The sequence below is a fragment of the Symphalangus syndactylus genome, chromosome 21 (genome assembly GCF_028878055.3).
Source record: "Symphalangus syndactylus isolate Jambi chromosome 21, NHGRI_mSymSyn1-v2.1_pri, whole genome shotgun sequence".
Classification (NCBI taxonomy): domain Eukaryota; kingdom Metazoa; phylum Chordata; class Mammalia; order Primates; family Hylobatidae; genus Symphalangus; species Symphalangus syndactylus.
Genome location: NC_072443.2, coordinates 59,582,545 through 59,602,808, shown reverse-complemented (window position 1 = coordinate 59,602,808; position 20,264 = coordinate 59,582,545). Strand labels below are relative to the sequence as shown.

General features: G+C 38.4%; 1 protein-coding gene across 1 annotated transcript in view; it reads right to left on the bottom strand.

Moving 5' to 3' along the window:
- Nucleotides 1-20,264, bottom strand: part of RAD18 (RAD18 E3 ubiquitin protein ligase) — an 83,166-nt gene that overhangs the window by 6,589 nt on the left and 56,313 nt on the right. The window contains exons 10-12 of the mRNA XM_055259246.2: nucleotides 16,835-16,972; nucleotides 13,061-13,214; nucleotides 4,124-4,186 (exon numbers count right to left, since the gene is read on the bottom strand). Coding sequence (XP_055115221.2) covers nucleotides 4,124-4,186; nucleotides 13,061-13,214; nucleotides 16,835-16,972 — 355 coding nt within the window. The remainder of the gene's footprint in view (nucleotides 1-4,123; nucleotides 4,187-13,060; nucleotides 13,215-16,834; nucleotides 16,973-20,264) is intronic.

Here is a 20,264-nt window from a genome sequence, read left to right as displayed (position 1 = left end):
TATGATCTCTATTCTAACATTAATGTTGGCCAGTTGTTATGTCTACACTGCAAAAGGGAGGAGGTATAATGAGGCATGTCTGACCTCCTGTGCTGTCATGGCCAGGGACTGTTTTTAGGTTTCTATGGGTCCCCTTGGCCAACAGGGGAGTCTGTTCAGTCAGCTGATGGCTTAAAATTTTGTTTTTAGTTTACAGTGGTGATACTTATTCACATGTTCTTGAAGCCAAGTAAGAACATAGAATCTACTAGTGAATACATTCAGATCCCATAAACACTGACTGACTGACTGACAGACACATTCATTCATTCACATATTTATTGAGTGCCTATGCTGGGCTGCCCAGGCACGGTGCTAGGTGCTAGGGATTTAAAATCTAGTGTACTTACTCACTACAAAGGGTGAGAGTGCTGCTGGAGCAAAATCAGGGGCTTCTGAACAGAGTGTGAAGAAAGGAATATCAACTGCTATCTAGACGAATAAAGGGGAAAGGGCAATTTGGACAGAAGCAGCGGCGTGTGCAAAGGCCAGAGGCAAGGTGGTGTAACTCATGAGGCAACTGTGAGTGGTTCAGCTTGGCAGCTTGGCCAAAGCCACGGTTGTGGGGTGGGGAAGTGAGGGAATAAAATTCCATGAGCCAGCCAGGTAGGCTGGGGCCAGAATATGAAAAGCCTTGGATGGTGGAGAGCCACTTTAAAGTCTAAGGGGGAAAATACCTGTATGTTACATTTCACTGGCAAAATGAACTGGTAATAGACCAAGGCAGAGAGACAGCTGGACAGTGGTTGCTGCAAGCTGGAAAGTAAAGGGCCTGCAGGAGTAAGCAGTGGCACAAAGGGCTTGAGACAGTACAGAAGCTGCTCCAGCTACACCTAGGAGCTTGTTAAAATGCCAATCATTAAGCCCCTTCCTAAAGCTACCGAATCAGAATCTCTAGGGGTGGAGTTCACTAATCTGTAGTCTAACAAGTCCTCCCAGTGATTTTAATTTTAAGTCTGTGACCCACTTATCTATAGGACTTTGCAAATGACTGCAGGTGAGTGATAAGGGAGAGTGAGAAGTTTAAAATAATTGCTAGGTTCTGGCTTGAACAGTGGGGAGGACTATGATCCTACCATTCACTGAGAAGAGGGGACACTGGAGGAGGAGCAGATCTGGAGCAAAGGGCTTAGACTCACTGAAGCATATATATTTTACTCACATTTATGTGTAAAGAAACTGAGACCCCAAAATGTGAAGTAACACCAGGACCATTTTCTATTTTCATTCTGTTCAATGTAAATATATCTTGTAGCTTGTTGTTGCTTTTTGGTTAGCATATCATTTGCTCCAACTGTTATCTGCCAGCTCAGACAGCTGCAAAGCTAGTCAAATGCCTCTCATTGCTTTCAACAAATACCCTTAGAGAAAAGTCTTTTTGAATTGAGCAAGCTCCAAGTCAAGTAAAGACAGTCTTGCAAGTAGAGTCTTCAGGGAACCATCAGACAGGCTAAGTAAAAATTGTGTGTGTGTGTTTCCTATATATTATGATGCTTTGACATCATAATATATAGCCTTTCTAGCTGGGGAGAGATTGCCCCTGCTGGCATAAGGAGAGGCTGGTCAATTCTCAGAGACAGCAACGGTCCCAGCCAGGAGTATGCCTGTGACATGCAAACTAACCAATCCAGAGTCATACCTCCTCTATCTGGCCCCAACACCCTAAGAGGCAATAGCCCTCTGCCTTAATCATGCCAGGGCCAGGTTCTAGGTAACTAGGGACCACTCCTATAGCTTGGAGCCACTGAAATTATTCAAACTAGCCAGTCCTGCACTGTTCACCCCACCCTGCCTTGCCTTTCCTGAGAAACCCCAATCAGGGTTCTAGCCTAAAGCACTTCCCTCGTTCCTGTCTTCTGCCTCCTGACCACGCTAGTGTCTTTCCCTTGTGGACCTGCATGGTGTGCCATGTCCTGTCTCTAGGACCTGTGAGTATAACGAAACTTGTTTTCCTGAGCCTCTCCTGTGTCTCGTGGCCACACCTGACTAATCATCTCATAGAAGAATACAAAATGTAGATATAAGACCCCAAGACCAGTCTGTAGAAAATAAGTTTCCTACTGCTTACAAAAACACTGCTTTATATGGAGCCATGTGTTGCTAACGAAACCTCTAAATCATTTGTGGAATTAAGAGAATGTGTTGGAACCGATATGGTATGTTCTAAGACTAATATCTCAAATATGCCACTGTGGTACTACAAAAAAATGCCTGTAAGCTTAAGATGGGTATTTGTAGAACTGCAACATTTTGTTGAAAAGTAAAGCTCTGGAGGCTTTTCCTGATCCTGCTTTTAAAACTACATCACAGCATAAGTTCTTCCTTAGAAGGAACTGAGGCTGTTTAAACTAGTCTATATTCTGCTGAAATCAGGAGGCCTGGATTCTGATCCTGGCGGTATCACTAACTAGTCCTTGGACCTTGACCAAGGGTCAGTTTACCTCTCTGGAGCCGAGCTTCCTTCTCTATAAAACAAATGGGTTGGGCTAGATGAGCTCTTGTATCTTTCTCGCTTTAAAAACTGAAATGATAGGATTCATTTTCTAAGTGCTTTCTGGTAGTAATGACTTTAAGAAGTTATCATTATCAAGAACAGGCTTGGGCTCATAGTCACTGGTGTCAGGGTTAGTTCAGTATGAAGAGGTACAAGAGGAAAGTAGTTAGCTACGGAGTCTCCTCCTCTTCCAGAACTTAAAGTTAAATAATGCTTAGGTGAGAGACAGTAATGCAGCCAAAATCTCAAACTTACATAAAATGCTACTGCTTGAACCACCAAATATCTCATAATAAAACCATGTATGCCCTGGATACACCACACTTTTCCACTCTCCCAGTGATTCAGCTATGAAACTACAAAATGTCAACTGCACAGCAAGCCTCTCCTCCTTTGGAAAGACAGTAGAGTTTAATGGTTGAGGGTGCTGACTTTTGACAATTAGGTTAGAATCTCATCTCCATCACTTATTACTTATTGCTATATGACCTTGGGCTGGATACTTACCCCTTTGAGCCTCAGTTTCCTCACTGTAAAACAGGGATAACAGTACATCATAGTGTTATATTTAAATGAGATCACACATGTATTTACTATGAGTTAGGCTCATGTTGACAGTGGGGTTAAAATGCCTAACTTATAAACCAGTAGGAGTGATGGACAAACAAATAATCATAAAAATGTGCTGGAAAGAGATGGACACAGTGCTGTAAGCACCTACAGTAGGAGGACTGGAATCAGGAAGAACTTGAGCTGCTGAGTAGGGGTGTAAACTAGATGAAAAAATAAAGAACATTCTGGGTAGAGGGACAAGTTCAAAGGCTCTGTGGTGGAAGAGAGCTTTTCATGCAGGAGGACCTAAGACGTCTATATGATGAAGCAGAGAGAATATAAATACGAAGTAAATAATAAGAGATGAGTCTGAAGAAAGAGATCCAATCATTTAGGACCTTTTAGGCATATTAAAGAGTCCCTTCTTGAACCTAAAAGGAACAAGAAGCCATTCAAGATTTTTAGAGCAGAGGGATGAGTAACAGTGATCAGATTTGCATTTTGAAAAGATCGCTCTAGCTGCATTATGGCAATTACATAAGATTATAATACCATGTTTTTACTGTACCTTTTCTAGGTTTAGATACACTAACAGGTACCATTGTATTACAAGTGCTAACTGTAACATGCTGTACAGGTTTGTAGCCTAGCAGCAATATGCTATACCCTAAAGCCCAGCTGTGTGGTGGGCTATACCATCTAGGTAAGTATACTCTGATGTTCCCACAACAATGAAATCACATTTCTCAGGACATATCCCCATTGTTAAGTGATGCATGACTGTATTAATTGCCCATAAGAACAATTTATCCATACAGAAATAACATCTGATACATAATTACAGTTACTACATAGGATTCCATTTCTTAGCAGAAACATATAGAAACAAGTAGTAAACTGAAAATCTTTACCTTGCATGAGGATTACTACTTCTTTAAACCAGAAAGCACAAATATCATTTTGTTTGAAAATCAGCTGTATAGAAGTATAATTTCTCAGGTCAAAGTGCATGCTTATTTCATGATTATGAGAACTCACTTATGTGATGCTTCCCAGGCTTCCTCTTCTTCTAAAAGATCTCTTATGATGTCTGAACTGGAACTAAAAGGATATGTACATCAGTATTGACAGACAATAAGAAGACTGTATCATCCCATTTATATAAAATTCTAGAAAAAAACAAATGAGTCTAGTGACAGAAAGCAAACCAGTGGTTACCCATAAGAGGAAGGAGGGAGAGCGGGGGTGGGCAAGGAAAGAGAGAGCCAAATGTAGTTTCCATTAGGAGAGGAGGAGCAAAGGCCAAAGGCGCTGAAGAACACTGAGGCAGATTTTACCATCTTTAGTATTTTCCAGTAGCCAGGGAGGCTGAGATTCCCTGCCACCCCTACTTCAACAGAAGTTGTTCTAAACCCTTCTATTCACAAGACCCCAGTTCCTGCTACTCCTTACCTCAGAGAGAACTACTCCAATTTAAACAAAGCTGAAGCTGTTTTAACCCAACCTTTTCACTCCCTTCTCTCTACTCCAGTGTCATCCATTCTTCTTTACCTGATGTGCTTAAGGTACTGTTTCTCAAGCTTTTAAAATGATCATCTTCCTCAGCAGCCTTTTTACACTTTTCCCCGAATCTCATGAAATTTTAATACCACAAATATGATGTCTATCTGTTCATGTGTTGTGTGTATGTGTATACATACACATACACACACGTATAAAGCATATATATATATATATATATCTGTGTTTTATGCATATACACAGTAACCTTTTTACCCACTCCCCACCCCCGCAAAAAACAAAATTCCACCCTTTGGGGGTGATACTGCTCCTACTGAAAACTTATGAGCTAGGGAAATAGGAGCTGCGAAGGATCATGTAGTTCTGGGGCCTGGCAGGGGTCACACAGAGTTGGAGAAAGAGTAAAGTAAACTTCTTGCCAACACCCCACCGTGCTCCACGACACACACAGTTTTTTTTTTTTAAACAGGAAGGTCACGAAGGATCTCTACTATTCTAGCTAAGAAAGGAGGATGGCCAAGCCTGTCAACTAACCTAGTAGAGTCTGTGATCAATTTACCTAGGGGCTTTCAAATCACCAGCACAAATCACTGATTTATTAAAGGAAAATATTTGCAGTACGCTAATGACATAAACGTAAGAGATTTTTTGCTATGCTACCTCAGTGAAAACAGATGTTAGATGTGGTTAACAAAAAACACATCTCAGAAGTTGCCTGCAATCTCTTCTTCCTCTGTGACTTCAATGTCACTGCCCAGCCAGGCTGCACAGCTCCCTGGTGTCTTCAATTCCCATTATCTTTCCTTCTGCCCCACCTCAGGCACTCACCTGAATGAGAACCAAATCACTAAATGGACTGATACGAAATTTGGGAGGTTCAGAATTTTATCTAGAATGAAGTTTCAGGATTATCTGCTGTATCTGCTGTTCCAATTCTAGTCACCACTGAAAAACACAGTTGATGCTAATACAATTAAAATACCAGACAGAACTGCTCATTCCTTTTTAAAGTAATGTACTTATTACTATATCTGCTCAAAAACTACATTCCTAAAATTAAACATAGTTTCACAAATAGGATTTTACAAAAAGACACTTAGGTATAGCAGTCAGTGTTACTAAAATTATCACTCTCAGATCGCTTCCCTGTGGATAAAAGCAATTAATATTTTTGAAGTCTTAGTCATTTTAATATGCCTTGAAGATCAAAAATTCCTTTAATATTCTTTCAAGACATTTAAAAAATCCTCCAAAGGAGAAATTACTCATTCTGATATTTCTGGGGTCAGAGCATATACAAGCCTACGCAACTACAGCTTTAAAGTCTAGAACAACGAACTTTTTCAGCTTGTCTACTATCTGGTCTTGAAACATTCTGGAAGACAAAGCTTCAAGAAGTTGGATGAATGTTAAGGTTTGGTACATGAATGTTACAGTTCCCCTATGGAAGGGCATTCAAATGGCCCTCTCTGATGTCCCTACTGGTCCAGGCTACAGTGGATATTAATATATAGACTACATGTGAGAAAGACTCACTGGCAAAGATTCAAAATTGAATCTTGAATTCGATGGAATTCCCAACCTTGGTCCAGGAAGATGTTAATAGCCTTATTTAGAACACCTGCAATTTATTTTTCACACCTTTTAGTCAGCTTTTAGCCTTATTTTCAGGTCAAAGTTGCAGAAATGTAAGCTAATGCTGTGTGTGTGCAGGTACACACACATGCACACCTTGCCAAGCTGGTTTTTCTGTAATATCTCACTTTTGTCATTCTCTGACGGAAAGTATCACAGCTTCTGCAGCAAACGAAAACACTATCTTCGCATATTCCTTTTGTAGCATCTTATTTCATTCTACTAGTAAAGAATTTACTACTGAATTTTTCTGTAATATCTCACTTTTGTCATTCTCTGACGGAAAGTAGCACAGCTTCTGCAGCAAATGAAAACACTATCTTCGCATATTCCTTTTGTAGCATCTTATTTCATTCTACTAGTAAAGAATTTACTACTGAAGCTGAAAAGAAAGATGTCAAATACCTATGGCAAATGTATGACTGGTAATGTTAGTTAGAGAAAAAACCCACAGATTTCAGTGTCAGAAAAAGTTAAGTTGAGGTCCCATTTCTGTTACTTACTGTGTAATTTTGGGCCAGTTACTTAACTTTCCTCTGTGTCAATATCCTCACATATAAAATCAGGATAATGATACATGTGTTCCTTAGGGCTTTTTAAAAGCTTATTCAATATAACACATTAAATGTTTAGCATAGAGCTTGGTACACAGTAAATGTTCAACAAATGTCAGTTCCATTTTCATAAAACAGATTTGGGTCTGAATTATCTGAACAATTGCCTCAGCACCATGCTCCAATTTGCCCGAGATAACCTGATTATTATGTGCTCTATTTTAATTGATTTCCACTGTTTCTATGACACCAGGGTGTAAATTCATCAGAACCAGCATGGCAGGTACACAGGGTACTGTGGGGTAGGAAAAAATGCAAACATCTGCTATAAAAATCCTGAGGATTAAGGATTACCTACAAGTGGAATTTTTCTATTATCTAGTAGTTACCTGCCCCTATTTCTTCCCTTAATTGTGGCACTAATTTGAACATGGTTGAGTATATCCAATTTAAAACAATAACTCTTCAAGGGTAGATCACTGGAGGATCAATGCAGGATGACATGCCTACCAGACAATGGTACTTAAATAAATTCTGTCAGCTACCATGAATCTTTCCTCAAACCCCTATTTTTAGTAATCTGTAAGATGAACAATAGTTTATATGCCAAATATTTTAGCAGTTGGCTAACGTATTAGAATAGTAAAGTTCCAGGTTCCAAAAAACTCATTCAATTATGACAATGACAAAAATTATCATGTTCTGAGCAACTACCTCTACAAACCACAGTGATAATTACTTTGTACACATTAGCTTTTTTTATTTTTTATTTTTTTTTTTTTGAGACGGAGTCTCGCTCTGTCGCCCAGGCTGGAGTGCAGTGGCCCAATCTCTGCCCACTGCAAGCTCCACCTCCCGGGTTCACGCCATTCTCCTGCCTCAGCCTCTCCGAGTAGCTGGGACTACAGGCGCCCGCCACCACGCCCGGCTAATTTTTTTGTATTTTTAGTAGAGACGGGGTTTCACTGTGTTAGCCAGGATGGTCTCGATCTCCTGACCTCGTGATCCGCCCGCCTCGGCCTCCCAGAGTGCTGGGATTACAAGCGTGAGCTTTTATTTTTTTTTGAGACGGGGTGTTGTTCTGTCACTCAGGCTGGAGTGCAGTAGTACAATCACAGCTCACTGCAGCCTCAACCTCCTGTGTTCAAGGAATCCTCCCACCGCAGTCTCCTGAGTAGTTACAGGTGCATACCACCATGTCTGGCTAATTTTTAAATATTTTGTAGAGATGGCATCTCCCTATGATACCCAGGCTGGTTTCAAACTCCTAGGCTCAAGTGATCCTCCCGCCTTGCTTGGCTTCTCAAAGTGCTGGGATTATAGGTGTGAGCCACCACATCCAGCCTTCGCATTAGCTTTAATTCACAGAAGCACTCTAAGTTTTCTCCCCATTTGACAAAGGCTGAGAGAAATTAAGGTACATAGAAAAACAGGAATGGGAATGCAAAACTCATCTTCTTTTGCCACATTGTGCTGCTTCAGTAGTGGTAGCAGAAAAATCAAATGCTATTGATTTTACCAGAGTTAAGAATACCCTCTCCTGCCTATTTATCAATAAGGTTTTTGTCACACAAACATCAACACAGTTCTGGAAAAAACAAAGCTAAGAGTTTCACTGCTCTCCACTAGAACTAAAAAAAGATAAAACGAAGAGAGCTTCAGATAAGAGAAAATAATAAAAATAACTTCTTAATACATGCAAAATCCTTAACAAGAGATGAAACCAAGCAACAATAAGTTTACGTTCTATTTACAAAGCATTCACAATATATGATCATCTAATTTGCTTTGTAGACTCATCCAGGGAAGTTAGAGAGACAAACAAACAAAAAAAGCTATTATTCCATTTTTTCAGTGAGGAAACTGAAACTCTGGGAGACTAATTTAAAATTCCACATGCCAGGCACCTTTCCAGAGTCATAAAGCCAATGGCTGAGCTAACCTCCCACAATGAAATAAAGAAGACTGACTGCTAGGTACATGGATCTCAAGGAGTCATACACATTTCAAGGACTTGATGTCACAGTATCTTGGACAAAGATACATTCCCCTAAAACAAATGTTCCATTCATCCAAAAGATGGTCTGCCTCATGCACCACACCCAGTTTAAGCTTTTTTTTTTTTCTTTTTTTTTTTGCGATGGGGTCTCACTCTGTCGCCCAGGCTGGAGCGCAGTGGCGCGATATCGGCTCACAGCAACCTCCGCCTCCCAGGTTCAAGCAATTCTGCTGCCTCAGGCTCCCGAGTAGCTGGGATTACAGGCACATGCTACTGTTCCTGGCTAATTTTTGTATTTTGAGTAAAGGCCAGGTTTCACCATGTTGGCCAGGCTGGTCTTCCTGACTTCAGGTGATCCACCTGCCTTGGCCTCCCAAAGTGCTGGGATTACAGGTGTGAGCCACTGCGTCCGGCTGAAGCTCTTTCAAAAATGCAAAAGATACTGAAGAACTATTTCACGTTCTCACATTTTCTCTAGAAACTTCCAACAACAAAAAAAACTCACCATCTGAAACAGAATGAACCATTTAGCTTTCAGGGTATTCTAAAGTTCATAAATATTCCCACAAAACAGGCTGTAATAAAATACACACAGTAATGAGGTTTAGTAGAAAAAGATTTTGTGGCAACATTAAATTCATCGAATGTTACATTTAAGTTATAAAATGAAATATAATGTCAACTTTCCAATAGCAATTATGAAGATTTTAAAAAATACAAAGCCATCATTGACTTACAGTAAGATACTTCACTTCCAACTTAGGATATTGTTCCACTAGTTTGATGTTTTTTCTCTCAATTTGACGAGAAACATAAACACTTACTTAGTAATTTTTCTAATAATTCCAATACCCTCTAAATTACAAAGTTTCATTAATATATTTGTCTTCCTTACTGTCTACACCACCAAACTTCATTAACCAATTTATGATGATGATTAACACTGATGAGATGATTTCCAAAACTTTATAAAGAGTAAGGTTTAAACAGTAGTTGCTCTCTTTTTGTTTGTTTAAAGTAGATTAATATATTTACATGGTTCAAAATCAAATGACATAAAAGATGTATACTGAGTTGGCCCACTTCCTCCTTTGTTCCCATCCAACCTGTTTTCTCTTGTCTCCAACATGCAATCACTTTCATTAGTTTGTTGTGTATTCTTCTAGTGTTTCTTTATGCAAAACCAAACAAATATAAGTATTCCTCCCCCTTTTAGAAAAGAGGTCACATGCTATACATGCTGTTCCAAACACTGGACTTTCCCATTATCCAGGAATCCTAGTTGAAATGCTGATTTTAAAATGTTTAGATCTAGTCCTAAAAAACAACCTGCAAAAGTTCTCTCTTGCTATAGCCAAATCTGTTCCCTCTTTTCTGACCACCCCAACCCACACAGTTCCTGTATCCTCACATCTTTCATGTGCAAATCAAGTGAACTAACCCAAGCCCATCTGGGAATGCTGTCTTCTGGATCCTAAAACCCCCAGAACCAGAGTTTTCTGTCCAGGAGACATTTAGGACTCTTCTTTTCAGAAGAGCAAATTCTAAATCTGAAAAACTTGTATTTAATATGTACATTGATAATTTTTAACTTTAAAAACACGATAGACTCTACTCTGAAAAATAGCATTGGACTGAATTTGTCTTCCATTATCCTCTAAGGTTCTGGAGTTACATGATAACAGTGGAGTGGGGAAACTCATAAACCTGTAACTTTAATATGTCACCTGTTCATTTAACTTTTAATCTGGCCTCAGTGCCTTCTGAGATTTGGAGAACAGCAAAAACAAGCAGAAGCAAGCATTATAGCTGAATTCAGAAAACTGGCTTTCCCATTCATTAGGATCATGAGATTAAGTCAGTTAATTTCTTTTTCAACTGACTCAATCATTGCCTTACCTGCCCCAAAACAGGGGTGCTTCAAATGCTCTTGCTGTCCTTTCTACTACAGGAGCACCATGAGCCTATTTGTCTATGTATGTCCCACCTATTCAACTGTTCAATGGTGTATTCATATAATAAAAGCTAAGCTTCCTAATTGGTGTGTTCTCTCCCCCACCCACAGGGTAGTTGTACACTAGGCATTAATCCCTAGCCCACAGTGAGATACAGAGTGGCTGAAACCCACAGCAGCATCATCTCTTTATCCTGGCATGACACAGAAATACTATCATTTGCTATGTGTGCTGAAGAAAAGGGTTAGGAAACATTGTATTAAAGACAGAAGAAAAACAGAGAGAGAGAATACATTCCTTTTAAGTCAATCACTTTAAATTCTTATAAAAAGTAAAGTGCTGTATTTTTTTAAGGAAAAAAAAAAATAAGAACATTAGGTTAGTTCCAAATATTGGAGTTCTCGTGGATGTCTACAAAGATTCAAGTTCAAAAGAGAATTAAACATTTGTGCTTACATTTAACTTACAAACTTAAGAAACAAAAGATTATCCTCTCTGAGAGTCTAATGCAAAGGAAATTTTTTTTTTTAATTAGCAAAATATCCACTGCTACAACTAGACACTAAACCAAACTCTGAAGTTAAACGGGCAGGTAAACAAAATAAGGATGCTTCATTGTTTTTATTCTTTCAACTGTCAGCAGTATAAATGACTGATACAAATAAAAATCAAATAATAAAATATAGGGGATAATAGAAATCACTTACAACACTGAACCCCACAAGGAAAAATGAAGTGAAAGACAAGGAACATCCCCAAAATGAAAATTTCCTCTACCACTTAAGCTTCAATTTGATTACAAGCGTCCTTGATAACAGAATCTGAGGGGTTGAGTATGAAGCTGGTGAGGAGACTGGCGTGTCTTCAGCATAGCAAGGCCAAATCTATGTAATATACTCATTAACCCCACCCTGAGAATACCCAGTTGGACCAGATAAATAAATACCACATATCTCTAGTATGTTATGATTCTACTAAAGGAATTTGGTCTTGACTGGCAGTCCCTTCTAACTTTGAATCTTTTCCTGATTTCTATGGTATGTTACCCGAATCAAATGGGTGTCTCTCTTGACTAAGTTTCAGAGTCATTAAATAACACTGGCACTAAGCAATGATTCTGATAGGTAGGCATTTTAAATCAGTACAATTCATTCACAGGGCAATGCCTACCTATCAGAATAATAAAGATAAGAAAAGTGGCCAGGTACAGTGGCTCATGCCTGTAATTCCAGCACTTTGGGAGGCCGAGGTGGATGGATCACTTGAGGTCAGGAGTTCAAGACCAGCCTGGCCAACATGGTGAAACCCTGTCTCTACTAAATATACAAAAAAAAATTAGCCAGGCGTGGTGGCACAGGCCTGTAATCCCAGCCACTTGGGAAGCTGAGGTAGGAGAAATGCTTGAACCTGGAAGGTGGAGGTTGCAGTGAGCCGAGATCACGCCACTGCACTCCAGGCTGGGCAACAGAGTGAGACTCCGTCTCAAAAAAATGAAAAAAAAAAAAAAAAGTATTCAATAGAAACAAAGGAAGAGCTTTACCATAGCATCAGGTACATAAGTAGAACACTGGGAAAAATGTAGAGCTCTAACAGAAACTGAAGGGTCTGGTAAATTATAATACAGAGACATAACAGAATACTGTACTCATTAAAAAATATCAATTATAAACATAAGCTATTATGTTGGTGCAAAAGTAACTGTGGTTTCAATTACTTTTGTGCCAACCTATAGAAACGTAACATTTATGACATAACATTAAGTGAAAGACCGGAACAAAAAATGGTATGTGTGTGTGCGTGCATGTGTGTGTGTGCGTGCGTGTGTGTGTGTAAAATAAACCCTATATATTTTTAAAAATATCTTTTCAAAATGACTCATTATGAAACTTCTCATTTTTAAAGTTTCCCCATCTATTCTATTTACTCACTTAAATTTTTCATTTCTAGACTCTCCTATGCACCATGTCTTTCTGATCATTTCTGTTTTCCAATATAGTTGTTTTTATCTCCTTTACTCATCATCTTGACAAAAATTTCACTGTCTATCATGCTTTCTTTTCCAACGGTAGGAAAAATATCTACATAAAGGCTATACGGTAGAGACCAAACTCATCCTCTAATCCCTGCACTACCTTCCCAAATCCTGCCTTGTTATCACTGTGAAGATGACCCAGCAGTAAAAGGGGACGGAAATGTAAGAGTGACACACCATACCATGCCTCAAAGCTACTTTCTAATTATTTCTGCCTATCTATCTACATGTGCATATGAAGTAGATATTTAAAATAATCAACTACTGCATGTTTCTTACCTATTGCATGAACCTGATTCTGATGAAGAAAGAGCTTCTTGAATATCAATACAGCTAGAAGAATCCTCTTCTCTGTCAGGTTCCAATTCCTCTGGGGAGTCCAGCTTTGATTGAGAAAAGTGGTTTGTTACTGAGGTCATATTATCTTCCTGTCCTAGGAAAAAATAAATTTAAGAGTACCTTAAAATCTACAACTTCTGTACGCCTATTACTTCCGCAACACTTAATACTGCCATATGCACTTAGTAAAGTTGAAGTATACATCACATTGATTCCAGAACTCTAGTGACAGCCAGAGAGCAAGAATTAACACTACAATGGTGCTATCTAATTATACTGTCCAGCTCATGTTTTTCCAAGATTAATTAGTTTAAAAATAAAATTTATTTTAAAACCAGGAGCAGGAAGAATCTTGTAATTCTAACGAGGCCTCTATTAACACATCACTAAGGAATTCTTGCATATTTCATAGATCAGAGAACACTGACAAACCAACATAAGAAGTACAACCAAAAAAAGACTACAGATTCAACTAATAAGACAACCACAATATTTGTTACTATTATATGATAGTGAATCTATCTGGACATTTTTCTAAACCTGTTAAATAAAATCTAATTATTCTCTATGGAAAAGGACAACTAATCAGACATAAGGAATATTTCCATTTGATCCAATACACATCACATTTCCATGCATTCTTTGTCATATTCTCAGATTTCAAGGTCTCTTATTGCAGATAAAAATAAAGACCCCAAAAAGCTGGAAGGATGCAGTGTTTACAAAAATGTGGCATGTGGGTATGGCCAATTTTCTACAAATATGAGTGGAAGAATATCTGTGAAAGATTCTTTAGTGCCCAGGATTCTCCCACTCATCATGAACTCTGCTGGGATTTTCATCTGTGCTGTCCTTAACTTTGAGGAACTGAGGAGGTACTTCACATGCAAGCTACATGTGCTAATAATAGTACAGAGCTCCTTTCATGTGTTTCCTCACAGAGAAACGGAGCTTTCACACATCACTCATCAAGCACTTGTAGAGGCAAGTAGTCTTCAGCAAAGCACACCAAAAATACAATTGTCAAGGTTTGGTTATACAGAGAGAATTTATGGGGAAAGAACATAACAAATTCTTCAAAAAACCTTGCCAAGTTCATATAGTCAAATTTTTTTCAGAAATAGTTCTAAGTTTTTGTTACACTAGGAGAACAGCATACTTCACAAGAGTATAATTCCTAAAAATATGCTCCTAATGTCATCTGGCTATCAATAAACTATCATTAGCAAAACAAAACAGCACCCTCTAATGTATATCTGGAAAAGGGAAATAGAAGTTAGCCAAGATGACCATCCTGAATCTCTAGGAACTCCTCTTGTAAACAGATACCAGGATCACATTAAGAGGAGCCAATCCCCCAGTCAACTGGGTTCACCCAGGGACTACATTACTCAACTAGTGAGGCGCATGCAAGCAAGCTGGCAAACCAGGGAACAAGAATTCAACTTAAAACAATCTTTTATTTTTGCACATTGTATTCTTTTCTTACTTCTTGCACTCTTACATACACTTCTAGAAGATATATTCCCTCTTGGGGACAAACAGCATTCAATAATCCGTGGGCATAAAAAATAAGTTATCCTTCCTACCTGCCCTTAGATCTCAGAATGCAGGACTTCAAAACAGAGCCCCAAGAGTGAGGCTCAGACATCAGAGCTCCCCAGAGACACACAACAAAAACAGGCTAAGTTTTCACTTGAGAGAATATGCAACTTGTTCACTTACATGAGCACTTCAATGTTTGTCCTAAAGAGCAACAATTATATTGGTTGTATGATGCTATACAAAACCCATCTTTTCAGTCACTCTGTGTCTGTCTTCATCTCTCTCTCACATTCCTTACCCTCTCAGACATCTCATTCATGCACAGCAATCTAAAAGCAGCAATCACCTTTGAACTCCAGAAAGAGTAATATTGATGTTCATAAATACATACAAGCCATCAATGATATTCAAGAGAGGTTCAACTAATAAAAAAAAGTTTTCTTAATGGGAAATATTCAGTCAGATTTTCTCAAGTGCTAAACTAGTTTCTAGAACTATCCTTTAACAATTGCATGAACAAGTTCGAGTTGTTCAATGACCATGAGTTATATACTGAGGCAGCACTTTATGCACAAATTGTTTATTAGTCACTAGGGAAATGCAAATCAAAACCACAATGACATACCACTTCATATATACAATTTTTTAAAAATTTAAAAATCAGGCCGGGCACGGTGGCTCACGCCTGTAATCCCAGCACTTTGGGAGGCCGAGGCGGGCAGATCATGAGGTCAGGAGATCGAGACCATCCTGGCTAACACAGTGAAACCCCGTCTCTACTAAAAAAAATACAAAAAATTAGCCAGGCAAGGTGGCGGGCGCCTGTAGTCCCAGCTACTCGGGAGGCTGAGGCAGGAGAATGGTGTGAACCCCGGGGGGCAGAGCCTGCAGTGAGCCAAGATCGTGCCACTGCACTCCAGCCTGGGCGACAGTGAGACTCTGTCTCAAAAAAAAAAAAAAAAAAAAATTAAAAAATCAGAAAATAACAAGTGTTGATGAGGATGTGAAGAAATTGGAACCCTCATGCTTTGCTGGTGGGAATGTAAGATAATGCAGCCACTATGGAAAAGCTTAATAATTCCTCAAAAGGTTCTAAACATAGAACCAGCATATGAATCAGAAATCGCACTCTAAGCTGAAACTTAAATATCTGAGCACCAATGCTCATAGCAGCGTTATTTATAATAACCAAAAGGTGGAAATAACCATAGCAGATAAATGGATAAACAAAACATGGCATATACATACTATGGAATACTGTATAATCATAGTAAGAAATTTTAAAATATGCTACAACATTGAAGGACTCTGAAAACATTATGCTTAGAGAAAGAAGCCAACACACAAAGACAATTCCATTTATATGAGGTACCTGGAATGGGCAAACTCATAGACACAGAAAGTGGAATTATTATTACCAGGGCTATGAGGCAGAGGGGACGGAAGAGTTGCTATTTCTTGAGTGCAAAGTTTGTGCTGGGAATGATGAAAATGTTTTGGATATAGACAGTGGTGATAGTTACACAATATTGTGAATGTACTTAATGCCAATGACTTGTACATTTATGAAGGGTTAAAAAGATAAACATTGTGTTATGTATATTTTACCACAATATAGAAAAACATAATAAGGAATTTTCTTGCGCACTTTCCCCTATTATGATTCTTTTTTGTTCACTGGTCCAAAGCCCAAGCAATAGAATTAAAATATTAATTTCAAATTTTAAAATGGATCAAAGTTAAGGAATGTGCTCTGTATTAGCCTACCAGGTATGTTAGCTTTAGACTGTTTGGCAGAGCATTTCATCCAAAGTAAACACCAGTGTTCTATCACAAAAATAATTCACTCTCTTTACAGGATCTCCACCAATTAATTCTATACCTAGAAAACATCCTCAAGCTTAAATAACAAAGAAATTTATGATTTGTCATTAACTGAAAGGACGATAGACAAAAAGAGATTGTTTCTGCAGGACATTCTTCCAACCATTTTCTCCATAGTAATAAATCTAGTTTACAAACTGCTACATGAAGTTTGTCTAAAAATACTTTTTCTCATTTCAAAGAACTAGAAACTCCAAAGTAAATTTCTTTGGTTTAATTTTCTTTTCATATTAAAAGTAAATAATGAAATTCGACATATGTCTGTTTTTAATTATAGTCTCTTACCCATGCACGCAGAAGATAGCTTTTCTGTAGATTCATCTTCTGTTATTGTTACTGTTTTTTGTGACATTCCAGCAATTTTCTTGTATCCTCTTCTAGCCTGATCCACTAGAAGCTGAAATTCACTCTTATGTTTTTTACCTGAAATTCAAAAGATCTTCTCAGTAAAGCTAGGACTATGAAAGTTAACCATCTACAACTGACAAACTGAATATCAAGAGGTGTACAAGGGATGGGCGTGGTGGCTTATGCCTGTAATCCCAGCACTTCAGGAGCCTTCCTCATGCACAGCAATCTAAAAGCAGCAATCACCTTTGAACCCCAGAAAGAGTAATATTGATGTTCATAAATACATACAAGCCATCAATGATATTCAAGAGAGGTTCAACTAAGAAAAAAAAGTTTTCTTAATGGGAAATAGTCAGTCAGATTTTCTCAAGTGCTAAACTAGTTTCTAGAAATATCCTTTAACAATCGCATGAACACTTGTCAGGAGCTCGAGACCAGCGTGGCCAACATGGTGAAACCCCATCTCTTCTAAAAATACAAAAAAAATTAGCCGGGTGTGGTATCACATGCCTGTAATCCCAGCACTTTGGGAGGCCGAAGTAGGTGGACCATTTGTCAGGAGTTCAAGACCAGCCTGGCCAACATGGTGAAACCCCATCTCCACTAAAAGTACAAAAAAATTAGCCAGGCCTGGTATTGCGTGCCTATAATCCCAGCTACTTAGGAGGCTGAGGCACAAGAGTCACTTGAACCTGGGAGGCAGAGGTTTCAGTGACCCGAGATTGCACCACTGCACTCCAGCCTGGGCAACAGGGCGAGACTCTGTCTCAAAAACAAAACAAAACAAACAAAAAAAAAAAAAAACAGAGGTGTACAAGCTTGCTCAAGAACAGCATCCTTAGGAATCACTTGCAATAAATTTAAAAGCTGCCAAGCATAAGAATACAAAGGGCTGGAGTGTCATGGAACCTTCTTTTTATCTTCTCCCTTCCTCAAATACAAATATGGAAACATGATATTCCCAGTTTGCTACTCTAGGTTTCTTCCCAAACTCCATTCTCTAGAGAGGCTTTTACATAATCATAAGAGCATGAAAGATGCCCGCTTTCTTAAATATATACAAATGATACCATTCTATCTTTCAAGATACAGAGCCCGCTTTCTTAAATATATACAAATGATACCATTCTATCTTTCAAGATACAGAGTACTAAGAGTATTCGCTGAATCTAAAATAGAAGCCTCTAGGAAAGTTGAATCATAATAACAAAGGATGTCCGTCTACTCCAGCTCTCCTTTTTTTCTTCACATTTCCGGCCGGTTTCCTAGTAGAGCCCCTTTAAGATTCTAAGATCTCTTCCAACCAATTCTACCTTATCTTAGGATACTATACTAACTCTAATCTTTATTTACTACCATTTTAACACCTTTGAATATAATTAACCCTGACCTCAAGATCATCATTATTAATGTACCAATTTGTTCAATAAAGAGCAGCCAGTCATCATTACTGCAGGGACTTTAGGGCATGTATTTGTGATTCTGAACCATGCAGCTGAGGTTGCAGTTTACTTATCTAGCGACATTAAATACTTAGGCCACAGTCCAAAGTAATGTCATAAATCCTGTAAAATTTTTAGAGAGAACCATACTACAAATGGTTAAAACAAAATTTTGACACTGTTTTCATACAAAAATCAACAATGTACTTTTTATCACTTGGTTTCTTCCATTTTCCTTAGCATAGGCATAGGGAATTTAGTGGGTGTAGGGAAAAAATTGTGCTTCAGTTGAACTACGGCATTGTCTAAATCTACTCTCCCAGGATTCCAGCCATTCACTGCCTTTGAGCTATGGTATAACTCTGTATGCTGTAGATAACTGAGAGCAATGGAAAATAATTCTTGTCTATAGGTATGCAAAATCCTGTTGGGTGGAGGTTCAATTGACTTCCCTCCTCCAATGTGGAAGAAGCCAGTTTTTTGCCCATTATACATTCATTTCAATGTTCCTCATCTGTAAATGCGATGATTCTTTGGCTCCTTCTTCGATCACCTCATAATATCAGTCCTCTCTCTACTAATGAGTTTAAATCTTTAATAAAAACACATGTTCATTTTACATCCACATGAGAATGATGTTACTTATTTTTGAAAATTATCTTTTAACACAAGAAAACACTAAATTGTGACGCACAAGGAAGAAAATAGTTGGATTCCTATATGTGAATATTGACAGGCACAGCAAAGACACTCAGGAAAGAATGCTCCTAATTACAGTATTTTTATGTGTATGGTACATGTATGAAAACTTCTAGTGAAACTAATGTTGGGCTATAAAATGTACGGTACATTTTAAATAAGAGACCAGTTAAAATGTCAGCAAAAGAAATATACGCTGGCCGTAAAGATCACTGGAAAAAACTAACTCTTTAGAAACAAGTGAGATCCTATCTAGGATACAAGCTAGGTGATTTCTTTGAAGTCCTATTTCACTCTACGCACTTGAGGATGATTATCTTGTATTTCTCTGGCTGCTTGGAATCAATGGGCTAACACTACCACCATCATTATGTAGTTTCTATTAGGTAAGGGTAACACTGTACTATGGGATCTACATAATTTAGTTAGACCAGGTCTAAGCTATTTTCCTACTAAGGCCACTCCACTGTACACATAAAGACTGGAGATTTAAGAATTAGTATAGAAATTTGCTAAAGTAATCACATTAACAGGTAAGGAGACTTCATGACTTATTATCTTCTGAAGTAATAAAATCCCAGATTTAAATCTAATTACCCCACAGCTAGGCTGGAAACCAAAAGTAAATGGCAGCCACTACTCTGGCTTTAGCCAGAGAATTCCAATAACCCCTATTCAGAAAATGAAAAATGTCAACAGATCAAGACTAGTAACATTGTTCCCACTTACTTCTTTACTTCATTTTAGAAGATCTGCCATTTGGCAAGGAGTACTGTAGAGTTTAAAATCTCAGTTCTGGTGGCCATGTGTCCTGAATTTACCTCTTAAAAGTTTAAAGTGGCTCAGCTAGTCGTGGGAGTGTCCATGACTAAGTACACATTCAATCAACTCCTTTTCTTCCAGATTTTGAATACTTGAATCATACCACCCTTTGTGCCTCTCCAAGTTTAAATGTAATCTTTTTTAGTACGAAGTCAAGCCCTTTACTCCCTGATCACTTTAACTACTCTTCTTTAGACCAGCCCTTACAGTCAGAGTGTCTCTGGGTCTGCCCAAGAACCCAGAACCCAGTGGTACAAAAGACTAAAAACAGGCTCTCTCAAGAGTAGAAAAGACTCATACCCTTCCACAGTGATGCCACTGAGATACTTCTACTTTAAATCAAGAAATGAGTTTGGAGTCAGTGTTTTCCAAAGTAAAATCCCATATATTTCTTTCACCAT